Source organism: Phyllobates terribilis, unplaced genomic scaffold (genome assembly GCF_046119375.1).
Source record: "Phyllobates terribilis strain yellow unplaced genomic scaffold, ASM4611937v1 Scaffold_13__5_contigs__length_258822181, whole genome shotgun sequence".
Lineage (NCBI taxonomy): Eukaryota > Metazoa > Chordata > Amphibia > Anura > Dendrobatidae > Phyllobates > Phyllobates terribilis.
This window is the reverse complement of record NW_027362773.1, coordinates 186760923-186773945: the sequence shown is the minus strand read 5'-3', so window position 1 is coordinate 186773945 and position 13023 is coordinate 186760923. Positions and strand designations below refer to the sequence as shown.

The following is a 13023-nucleotide window of genomic DNA, read 5'->3' as shown; positions in this document are numbered from 1 at the left end:
TCGATAAAATATAGATTTGTTTCCCCTTGTATTGGGTTTGCGTTTTTTGTTTTACTCGTTATTTATTTGAATGTTTTCTCTTTTTTTGTCATAGGCTGATGCCAAGATGGTCTGTGATGTGGTGAGTCGCATGGAAGACACGGAACCCTTTTCTCCTGAGCTGCTTTTAGCCATGATGAGACTGTGGGCAGATTCCGGAATCCAGGAGTGCTTCAACCGATCTAGGGAATATCAACTTAACGACTCTGCTCAATAGTATGTCCTGTTCTTCTTATAGAGCTAAACCTTGCATTTATATAGCTTGTGCTTTTCGTATTGCATTTTGACCTTCTATGAGGAATCTTTCACCCTCAAAGAGGAACTTGTAGAAATCGCCAAGCTCCCCTGATTCTGACACACTTTCCCGCTTTGCTCTGCGTTGCTCCTTTGCAGAGATATTACATTTGTTGCTTTTGAAGCACAATATATGAAATCTCTGCTAGCAGACCAAATGGGCATTTTATTTAGATTCTTCTCTGGGGGCGTGCACTTTCGCTCCTACCTCCCAAATGCTACCAATCACGGCTCAGCTGTGTCTGAGTTGCTAGATCAGTTGCCAAGCTGTGATTGGCCATGTCTGAAAGGAAGGGGTAGAAACACACACCCCCTGCAGAAGACTCTAAGGAAACACTCAGTTAGAGATTTCACATACTGCTCTCCAAAAGCAACAAACATGAATATCTCTGCAATGGAGTGACATAGAGCAAAATGGAAAAGAGCAGCAGAATCGGGGGAGCACAGGGATTTTTACAAGTTATGTAACTCGATTTCTTGAGAATGTGACCGGATCTCTTCAAAAGTTTAAAAAAAGAAATAAATATCAATTTAACTTATCGGCTAGGAGCAAGTATATTAATCTTTCCCCAGCAACAGTTTTTACCTTTTAACTGGGTATCTCCATCCCTCCACACTGTTTTAGACTTATAATATTTCCTTGCCTCCTAGTCTAACTTGGCACCATCAGATAGATACACTCTTGTCTCCAATCCACTTCTACGGAGGCTCCTTAAATTAAAAAAGAAAACAAAAAAGGGGGCTTCTGCCACGGCTGCAATAAACCTTCTGCAAAGTGTGGTAGCCTTATTTTGAATAGCCGTGGATTATAAAGACCATACTGGACATAGGGAGACAGAAATACTGAGTAGATCCCGATTAAAATTTACTTCTCCATACTTTAATATGAAACTTACAGGATATATAGTGAAAATTGGCCCAATCAAATAAAACATCAGTTGCATGTAGCCTGACCAATTTTACCTCATAAGCCTTTTGAGGGTCTAGATCACAAACCTCGACACCTGGCATTTAAATCTTGCTATCCATTATATCTAGGTCAAGGTTCAGATCATAAAAGTGGAAAAAATAGAAGAAAAAAAATATACAATCAGTTGTCTCTATCATAGACTTTCCACCATTAACAGTCTTTCTTCAGCTCTAACACAACACACTCTGCTGAGCTATTCCCAGCTTCCTGTTGTTAGGGCTGGAAGACCCGGGCTGAAGTATGGGAGAGGCCTTTCCCACCCAGGCTCTTTTGGTCACTCCTAAATCCCGGACGCAAAATCCAATCAAGATTAAAACCATCTCAGTGACACATACCTGCCACCCTGGACCTTTCTTCCTGCTTATTCTTCAACACTAGGACCAAGCCTATAAGTTAAGGTGGTATTCAGTTTGTTTGTATCTTTTGGAGTATAGTGGGTTTTTTTTTTTGTGCAATGCTTACTTGATTTTTACTCTGCAATTTTTTTTTTTTCAAAAGGACAACTCTCTTTAGGAATCTCCTCCTGTTGCCTAGGTAAAACTTCCCAGGTTCCCCTCACTCAGCTTCAGCAAAGACAGTGAAAAGTCAAAACCACTGAGGTCACAACTGCGACCAATGATTGGCTGCAGCTTTGTCGAACAGAGACAGTAGTTTGTATATATCTATTGGACACTTCAGTATACACCAGTTGCGCTTATTTTGTCCAGCAATCCCTTATTCTTCTGATTCTGGTTACTAGATTACTGGAGATGGGTCATAATCGAAAAATGTATCCTGACAGCTTTCTTCTTCATCAGGGCTGCAGGATATTAGGTTGAACTTGATGGACTTCATGCTAAGCTGTTTCCGTTAGTCGCTTAGACACTGAATAAAAGCAGCAGCATGGATCCGATCGGTACAAGATTGGATGCTTGAGGACCTCCTTTGGCTCCAATGGAATTGGTTCCTTGTAGAGATGAGCAAATTCTCTTTTGTTTAGCCGACCTCAAACAATGTCTCAATGATGAAGTCACACCAGTCCAGCTAATCAAAAGAGGAGCCCTGAATGCTGTCAGGTAGGAAGCGTTTAAAGGGTTTTGGTCCAGAAGACCAAGGTCCTGCCAAAGGATTCACTCATCTCTAGTTCTTGGAGAAGAGGTGTCTGAGCATATAACAACACTCTTAAAAGACATGGTTTGACTTTTGCCATATTGTGCCCCTGGTCCAAAATAACGTGGCACACAGGGAATCCATATACTAAGTCTATAAGGAAATAAATTGAGTAGTGGAGTACTGTACGCTCAATGATATGTAAAGGTGTTGACCGCTTGGTAGAAATTTTTTTACATTCCACTTTTTACAGTGGGAATGGTGCGGTCAATGGAATTGGTTGTGTCCACACGATCAGTCCGACTTACATTTATGCTATGAAGCACGTTCATTACAGTGTTCTTTTGAATGTAGTAATGCTCTGGGTCATTGGGTGTGTTCAGACCCATTTATATTGTTTGTTTTTTCCCCCCTTCATTACAAGGATGTGGTCAGGAAATATGTGATATTGTTAATCTTGATACAGATTATGAAGCATCTTCGTGTGTGCAACCAGGAATCTTATAGTTTTAAGGTTGAAAGTAGACACAAGTCCATCAAGTTCAATCTAAATGAATATATTGATCCAGAGGAAGGCAAAAATCCTATAAGGCACATACTAATTGCCCCTTAGGGGCAAAAACTTCTTCCATACTCCTCATCGACTGGTTCCCTGGATCAACGTCCCATCACAGAATCCATAGACTGTAATCTTATATTTCTTTAGTATTTTTTTAATTTTTATTTTGCACCAATAGTAATTCTGAGATTGTTGGGGGATTCTTTGTTTTTTGACCTATTGCAAAACCTCTTACAGTAAATGGGCCGTTAAGACCACACAGTATTTTAGTTCTAAGCATGAAAATGGGTCATGATTTGCTTTCTAGAGATGTGATATACAAAAGTTACCTTAGAACACACATGTCAAACTCTGGCCCTTGGGCCAAATCTGGCCATCATGGTGATTATATTTGGCCCGTGATGCCGGGGACTATGTGGGGGCCATTATACTGAATGGAGGACTATGTGGGGGCCATTATACTGAATGGAGGACTATGTGGGCCCATTATTCTGTATGGAGGACTATGTGGGCCCATTATTCTGTATTGAGGACTATGTGGGTCTCATTATACTGTATTGAGGACTATGTGGGTCCCATTATTCTGTATGGAGGACTATGTGAGGCCCATTATACTGTATGGAGGACTATGTGAGGCCCATTATACTGTATGGAGGACTATGTGGGGCCATTATACTGTATGGAGGACTATGTGGGGCCCATTATTCTGTATGGAGGACTATGTGGGCCCATTATTCTGTATTGAGGACTATGTGGGTCCCATTATACTGTATGGAGGACTATGTGGGTCCCATTATACTGTATGGAGGACTATGTGGGTCCCATTATACTGTATGGAGGACTATGTGGGTCCCATTATACTGTATGGAGGACTATGTGGGTCCCATTATACTGTATGGAGGACTATGTGGGACCCATTATACTGTATGGAGGACTATGTGGGTCCCATTATACTGTATGGAGGACTATGTGGGGCCCATTATACTGTATGAAGGACTATGTGGGGGCCATTATACTGTATGGAGGACTATGTGGGGGCCATTATACTGTATGGAGGACTAGGTGGGGGCCATTATACTGTATGGAGGACTATGTGGCGGCCATTATACTGTATGGAGGATTATGTGGGGCCATTATACTGTATGGACGACTATGTGAGGCCATTATTCTGTGCGGAGAACTATGTGGGGCCCATTATTCTGTACGGAGGACTATGTGGGGCCCATTATTCTGTACGGAGGACTATGTGGGGCCAATTATTCTGTACGGAGGACTATGTGGGGCCCATTATTCTGTACGGAGAACTATGTGGGGCCCATTATACTGTGTGGAGGTCTGTTTTGGATCACCATTGGGGCATCATACTGTGATGGGTCACCATACTTTGCTGGGGGGGTACAGTTGTGTCATCATACTGTGCGTTTGGAGGAATTCACTGTGGCGGTGTCGTACTGTATTTTGGGGGCACTTTTTTGTTCGCATCACACTTTATTATCTGTATTTATTAATTCAAGGTTTTTTTTATCCTTTATTACATATTTATATTAGTCCATTGGGCAATATGCTTCTTCTATTCCAGTACGCCCCATTTGTGATTGTGCTAATTTCATTCTAATATATATTAATTAAAATGTATTTTGTCTCTTTAAGTTTATTTCCATATGAAAGAGTCATCATTATATTTGATAAGGAAAAACTTTCAATTGTAGACATTTTTTTTAATAAATATCAAGGTTCGCCCGTGACGTTGTCCAAGCTTTTGATTTTTTTTCCCTCTGTGTATTTGAGCTCGACATCCCGGACTTAGAAGAAGGAAGACTAGAGGTATTCGGATGCTGATGACATTATTTATTGTAAATGTACTGCGAGAGACCCCCGCTGTAATCCTTACAAGCTGAAGATAACAGCTCCTCCATCATCCTACCACTCCCCAGAACACCACCCACGACTCTCCCTGAATCACTCTGCTGCCCCCTCCTCCTCTCTCCTCCATTCTCCTGCCCTCTCCTCTTCCTCTCTCCTCCATTCTCCTGCCCTCTCCTCTTCCTCTCTCCTCCATTCTCCTGCCCTCTCCTCTTCCTCTCTCCTCCATTCTCCTGCCCTCTCCTCTTCCTCTCTCCTCCATTCTCCTGTCCTCGCCTCTTCCTCTCTCCCCCATTCTCCTGCCCTCTCCTCTTCCTCTCTCCTCAATTCTCCTGCCCTCTCCTCTTCCTCTCTCCTCAATTCTCCTGCCCTCTCCTCTTCCTCTCTCCTCAATTCTCCTGCCCTCTCCTCTTCCTCTCTCCTCCATTCTCCTGCCCTCTCCTCTTCCTCTCTCCTCCATTCTCCTGCCCTCTCCTCTTCCTCTCTCCTCCATTCTCCTGTCCTCTCCTCTTCCTCTCTCCTCCATTCTCCTGCCCTCTCCTCTTCCTCTCTCTTCCATTCTCCTGCCCTCTCCTCTTCCTCTCTCCTCCATTCTCCTGCCCTCTCCTCTTCCTCTCTCCTCCATTCTCCTGCCCTCTCCTCTTCCTCTCTCCTCCATACTCCTGCCATCTCCTCTTCCTCTCTCCTCCATACTCCTGCCATCTCATCTTCCTCTCTCCTCCATACTCCTGCCATCTCCTCTTCCTCTCTCCTCCATACTCCTGCCATCTCCTGTTCCTCTCTCCCCCATTCTCCTGCCCTCTCCTCTTCCTCGCTCCCCTATTCTCCTGCCATCTCCTCTTCCTCTCTCCTCCATACTCCTGCCATCTCCTCTTCCTCTCTCCTCCATACTCCTGCCATCTCCTCTTCCTCTCTCCTCCATACTCCTGCCATCTCCTCTTCCTCTCTCCCCCATTCTCCTGCCATCTCATCTTCCTCTCTCCCCTATTCTCCTGCCATCTCCTCTTCCTCTCTCCTCCATACTCCTGCCATCTCCTCTTCCTCTCTCCTCCATACTCCTGCCATCTCATCTTCCTCTCTCCTCCATACTCCTGCCATCTCCTCTTCATCTCTCCTCCATACTCCTGCCATCTCCTGTTCCTCTCTCCCCCATTCTCCTGCCCTCTCCTCTTCCTCGCTCCCCTATTCTCCTGCCATCTCCTCTTCCTCTCTCCTCCATACTCCTGCCATCTCCTCTTCCTCTCTCCTCCATACTCCTGCCATCTCCTCTTCCTCTCTCCTCCATTCTCCTGCCATCTCATCTTCCTCTCTCCCCCATTCTCCTGCCATCTCATCTTCCTCTCTCCCCTATTCTCCTGCCATCTCCTCTTCCTCTCTCCTCCATACTCCTGCCATCTCCTCTTCCTCTCTCCTCCATACTCCTGCCATCTCCTCTTCCTCTCTCCTCCATACTCCTGCCATCTCCTCTTCCTCTCTCCTCCATACTCCTGCCATCTCCTCTTCCTCTCTCCTCCATACTCCTGCCATCTCCTCTTCCTCTCTCCTCCATACTCCTGCCATCTCCTCTTCCTCTCTCCTCCATACTCCTGCCATCTCCTCTTCCTCTCTCCTCCATTCTCCTGCCATCTCATCTTCCTCTCTCCCCCATTCTCCTGCCATCTCATCTTCCTCTCTCCCCTATTCTCCTGCCATCTCCTCTTCCTCTCTCCTCCATACTCCTGCCATCTCCTCTTCCTCTCTCCTCCATTCTCCTGCCATCTCATCTTCCTCTCTCCCCCATTCTCCTGCCATCTCATCTTCCTCTCTCCCCTATTCTCCTGCCATCTCCTCTTCCTCTCTCCTCCATACTCCTGCCATCTCCTCTTCCTCTCTCCTCCATACTCCTGCCATCTCCTCTTCCTCTCTCCTCCATACTCCTGCCATCTCCTCTTCCTCTCTCCTCCATACTCCTGCCATCTCCTCTTCCTCTCTCCTCCATACTCCTGCCATCTCCTCTTCCTCTCTCCTCCATACTCCTGCCATCTCCTCTTCCTCTCTCCCCCATTCTCCTGCCCTCTCCTCTTCCTCGCTCCCCTATTCTCCTGCCATCTCCTCTTCCTCTCTCCTCCATACTCCTGCCATCTCCTCTTCCTCTCTCCTCCATACTCCTGCCATCTCCTCTTCCTCTCTCCCCCATTCTCCTGCCCTCTCCTCTTCCTCTCTCCCCTATTCTCCTGCCATCTCCTCTTCCTCTCTCCTCCATTCTCCTGCCCTCTCCTCCTCCCCTCTCCCCCATTCTCCTGCCCTCTCCTCCTCCTCTCTCCCCCATTCTCCTGCCCTCTCCTCCTCGCCCCTCTCCAGTACAGGCAGGGGTTACTTAGCTAGCCGCATTCACCGCGAGAGAGGGCGGTGGGCTGGGGGCTCGCTTTCTCATTCTCCCCCTCCTGTGATACAAATAACATGGAGAAAGGCAATGGCTGCCCAGCTGTAATATCTCCATGTTAGAGGCTGCCCCATTGCTCCGAGCCAATCCCTCAGCATCCCAATAAATCCCTGGTTTCCATAGCAACCCTGAGATCTCTTGGCTCTGCCGCTGCCGAGAGATGCAGATCATATGAAAAAAAAAATGATGTGAATCTGTGTGCACATATGTTGGCGAGCCGTATCACCCGGTGCACAGTGGGCGCACATAGAAATAATGCATGTGCTGGATCTGTCACCGCCTGTATGCTGCTGATGGGATTAACCAGTTCCTGCATCTGCAGTCATTCGTAGCAAGCCAGCGACAGCAGTAGATCTCACTGGGGGAAAACGCTTCTTTTAAAGTAGAGAATAACAGAGCAAAATAAAATTCTGATAGTTGCATTGAAAGTTTTATTAGCGTTCTTTTGATGTGTAAAACAAGAAACAAGCTGTGATGTATACCGCACATATAAGCAGGACCAGTGGAGGGGAGGCAAACTATACTGGCCATTTGCCCTTGGACCTCCATCTACAAAGTTGCCTGTAGCAACTTTTTCAAGCCACAAACTACATTGATCATACCAGTCCTGCATTATCCGTGTTATTTCCCAGGTTAGAAGTGTGTGTGTTTGATATACTGGTGTGTGATATACTGTGTGTGAGCGCACATGTGTAACATGCAATGTGTGTGTTACTACATGTTACAGGCTAGACACAAAGACATAAGTATATGTGTGTATAACGTGTGTGTGTTTATACTGATGTGTGTGTAACGTACTGGTTTTGTGTGTGTATAGTATGTAAAATTTAATGTGTATATAACTTACAATGTGTGTGAGTACGTGTGGGTAACATACAGTGTGTGTGGGACTGTGTGTGGGTAACATACAGTGTGTGTGGGTAACATACAGTGTGTGTGGGTAACATACAGTGTGTGTGGGTAACATACAGTGTGTGTGGGTAACATACAGTGTGTGTGGGTAACATACAGTGTGTGTGGGTAACATACAGTGTGTGTGGGTAACATGCAGTGTGTGTGGGTAACATACAGTGTGTGTGGGTAACATACAGTGTGTGTGGGTAACATACAGTGTGTGTGGGTAACATACAGTGTGTGTGGGTAACATAGTGTGTGTGTTTGATATACTGGTGTGTGTGTGCATCATTCAGTGTGTAACATGAAATGTGTGTGTATAATATAAACTGTGAGAGCATGTGTGTAACACAGAGTGTGTGTTATACTGATGTGTGTAACAGGTTTTGTGTGTGTGTATGGCATGTAATGTGTGTGTGAGTATGTGTGTGTAGTATACAGTGTGTGTAAGTACCTGTGTGTAGCAAACTGTGTGTATGTGTCTGTAGAATACAGTGTGTGTGTAGCATTCAGAGTGTGTGTGTGAGTGTGTGCAACATACAATGTGTGGGAGTATGTATGGGTAACACTGTGTGTGGGTAACATACAGTGTGTGTGGGAGTGTGTGTGGGTAACATACAGTGTGTGTGGGAGTGTGTGTGGGTAACATACAGTGTGTGTGGGACTGTGTGTGGGTAACATACAGTGTGTGTGGGACTGTGTGTGGGTAACATACAGTGTGTGTGGGACTGTGTGTGGGTAACATACAGTGTGTGTGGGACTGTGTGTGGGTAACATACAGTGTGTGTGGGACTGTGTGTGGGTAACATACAGTGTGTGTGGGACTGTGTGTGGGTAACATACAGTGTGTGTGGGTAACATACAGTGTGTGTGGGACTGTGTGTGGGTAACATACAGTGTGTGGGTAACATACAGTGTGTGTGGGTAACATACAGTGTGTGGGTAACATACAGTGCGTGTGGGACTGTGTGTGGGTAACATACAGTGCGTGTGGGACTGTGTGTGGGTAACATACAGTGCGTGTGGGACTGTGTGTGGGTAACATACAGTGCGTGTGGGACTGTGTGTGGGTAACATACAGTGCGTGTGGGACTGTGTGTGGGTAACATACAGTGCGTGTGGGACTGTGTGTGGGTAACATACAGTGCGTGTGGGACTGTGTGGGTAACATACAGTGCGTGTGGGACTGTGTGTGGGTAACATACAGTGCGTGTGGGACTGTGTGTGGGTAACATACAGTGCGTGTGGGACTGTGTGTGGGTAACATACAGTGCGTGTGGGACTGTGTGTGGGTAACATACAGTGCGTGTGGGACTGTGTGTGGGTAACATACAGTGCGTGTGGGACTGTGTGTGGGTAACATACAGTGCGTGTGGGACTGTGTGTGGGTAACATACAGTGCGTGTGGGACTGTGTGTGGGTAACATACAGTGCGTGTGGGACTGTGTGTGGGTAACATACAGCGCGTGTGGGACTGTGTGTGGGTAACATACAGCGCGTGTGGGACTGTGTGTGGGTAACATACAGCGCGTGTGGGACTGTGTGTGGGTAACATGCAGCGCGTGTGGGACTGTGTGTGGGTAACATGCAGCGCGTGTGGGACTGTGTGTGGGTAACATGCAGCGCGTGTGGGACTGTGTGTGGGTAACATGCAGCGCGTGTGGGACTGTGTGTGGGTAACATGCAGCGCGTGTGGGACTGTGTGTGGGTAACATGCAGCGCGTGTGGGACTGTGTGTGGGTAACATGCAGCGCGTGTGGGACTGTGTGTGGGTAACATGCAGCGCGTGTGGGACTGTGTGTGGGTAACATGCAGCGCGTGTGGGACTGTGTGTGGGTAACATGCAGCGCGTGTGGGACTGTGTGTGGGTAACATGCAGCGTGTGTGTGTGCGCGCGGCATGCAGCGTGTGTGTGTAACATGCAGCGTGTGTGTGTGTAGCATGCAGAGTGTGTGTGTGCGCGCGGCATGCAGTGTGTGTGTGTAACGTAGTGTGTGTTTAACATAGTGTGTGTGTGTAGCATGCAGTGTGTGTGTAGCATGCAGCGTGTGTGCCCGCGACATGCAGTGTGTGTGTGTGTGTAGCATACAGTGTGTGTGCGTAGCATGCAGTGTGTGTGCGCCGCGGCATGCAGTGTGTGTGTGACATACAGTGTGTGTGTGACATACAGTGTATGTGTGTGTGTGACATACAGTGTGTGTAACATACAGTGTGTGTAACATACAGTGTGTGTGTGTAACATACAGTATGTGTGTAACATGCAGTGTGTGTGAGCGCGCGCGCGACATGCAGTGTGTGTGTGTGACATGCAGTCCACTCCCCGGAATAATGGGTGATAAATGAACTTAGTCCACAAATAACAACTAAATCAGTCACCGAAAACACCATATGTCATAAAGTACCGCAGTAACCAGCAGAAAAACACAAATATGAAGAGTCTAACATGCAGCGTGTGTGTGTGTAACATGCAGCATGTGTGTGTAACATGCAGTGTGTGTGTGTGTAACATGCAGTGTGTGTGTGTGTAACATGCAGTGTGTGTGTGTAGCATGCAGTGTGTGTGTGTAACATGCAGTGTGTGTGTGTGTAACATGCAGTGTGTGTGTGTAGCATGCAGTGTGTGTGTGCGCGCGGCATGCAGTGTGTGTGTGTAACGTACTGTGTGTTTAACATAGTGTGTGTGTAGCATGCAGTGTGCGCGCACGACATGCAGCGTGTGTGCGCCCGCCATGCAGCGTGTGTGCCCGCGACATGCAGTGTGTGTGTGTGTGTGTGTGTGACATGCAGTGTGTGTGTGTGTGACATGCAGTGTGTGTGTGTGTAGCATGCAGTGTGCGTGCGCGCGCGGCATGCAGTGTGTGTGTGTATGTGTGTAGCATACAGTGTGTGTAACATGCAGTGTGTGTAACATGCAGTGTGTGTGTGCGCGCGCGCGACATGCAGTGTGTGTGTGCGAGCGTGACATGCAGTGTGTGTGTGTGACATGCAGTCCACTCCCCGGAATAATGGGTGATAAATGAACTTAGTCCACAAATAACAACTAAATCAGTCACCGAAAACACCATATGTCATAAAGTACCGCAGTAACCAGCAGAAAAACACAAATATGAAGAGTCTAATATTACAATACCAGCATGAGACCAGCAGGAGAAATGATGCAAAGTCATCTTGGTTACCTCCTGAGGAAGCTCCCACTTGGTGGCGAAACTCTCAGCATGAGCCATAGTTATCATTCATATTTTTTCTCTATTTGCTCATTTTTTCTTTCTTTATTAATTATTTGTTAAGGGCAACACTTCCAGCCTGCACAGATCACATACTAGAGCATTGCTGAGAAGGAATAAGTCTGATGTCCACAGCAACCAATCTGATTCCATGTTTAATTTTTCCAGTGCATGTTAGAAAATGTAAAGCAAACTCCCATTGGTTGCTGAGGGCAGCATGGCCGTCTCTACCCTAGTGAGGTAGTTTCCATACGTGAGGTTGGTGGAAAATGTCTGCGAAACATGTTATCTCCAATCTGCAGCCCGGTCATCTGATTTACAGGATCTCGGTATTAGATAACAGTATCTTATCAGAATAACTACAGCCACAATATGTGAGGGGATGAACTGATGTGTGGCGCCATGGGTCACCGAGTACGGTGTTACCTACCACCACCGGATCGATGTGCGATGTATTACTGCACATTTGCCTGATGACTGGTTTAGCTCTGCTCCTTCTTTGTACATAATATCAGAACATCACCTACAGATAGGATGGGGATAAATGTATGATCAACTGGGCCCCAAGATCTCTTAAAAGGAGGGTTCTGAGCTCCCCGGAGAAGTTTGAATGGAGCGGTGGTCGCCTCTTACTCTGTTCTTTATCTATGGGACTTACTGATATAGCCACAATGCAGTCAGGCGGGTAACGCCAGATAGAGAAGTGTGATCCATCACTGCACAGAACACTTATCCTCCAGAATCCAGTGGTGGTGGCTTTACACCACTATATCCAACGCTCGGCATTGTGCTTGGTGATATAAGGCTGCATGCAGCTGCTCGGCCATGAAGCTCCCGGCGGGGGCGCAGTGTTTGTACTGGTGTTAATACCAGAGGAGGTCAGCAGAGCATTGGTGACTTTTCTGCCCTCTGCTCCTCAGCACTCGGCCTCCCGCTCTGTAACGGTACGGGGTCTCTTTCCACTTCTCAATAATATCACTCACAGGAGATGGGGAAAAATTTAGGAGGAAGAAATGTCCTGAACGGACTTGTTACACCGGTGACTCCTATTACAGGGCCGCACTGTTATCATTGAGCTCTGCACCACCAGCCATTATGTCACGCTGTATAGGCAGACGGCATGGCGGGGGGCTGGATGTTATACATCGGGGGTCAACAGTGCTGGGTGTTATATGCTGGGGACAATGGGGCTGGATGAAAAAAAACTTGCGTCCAATACTTTTTCCATATAGTGCATGTCACTGTATAGGTATAGAGGGGCAAATGGTGTTCAGTGTTAAAAAAAAAATATATATATAAATATATATATATATATATAATATATATATATATATAATATATATATACACACACACACACACACACTTACACATACACAGTGGGTATGGAAAGTATTCAGACCCCTTTAAATTTTTCACTCTTTGTTCCATTGCAGCCATTTGGTAAATTCTTAAAAGTTAATTTTTTTTCTCATTAAAGTACACTCTGCACCCCATCTTGACTGACAAAAAACGGAAATGTAGAAATTTTTGCAAATTTATTAAAAAAGAAAAACTGAAATATCACATGGTCATAAGTATTCAGACCCTTTGCTCAGTATTGAGTAGAAGCCCCCTTTTGAGCTAGTACAGCCATGAGTCTTCTTGGGAATGATGCAGCAAGTTTTTCA

The 13023-nt window shown here is 46.3% G+C and overlaps 1 protein-coding gene across 2 annotated transcripts in view; it reads left to right on the top strand.

Annotated features, from left to right (window-relative positions):
- The window catches only part of GNAO1 (G protein subunit alpha o1), a 190209-nt gene that overhangs the window by 129019 nt on the left and 48167 nt on the right, over window positions 1-13023 (top strand). For both annotated transcript variants that reach the window (XM_073659088.1, XM_073659089.1), the window contains exon 4: window positions 95-255. In XM_073659088.1, the coding sequence (XP_073515189.1) occupies window positions 95-255 (161 nt within the window). The remainder of the gene's footprint in view (window positions 1-94; window positions 256-13023) is intronic.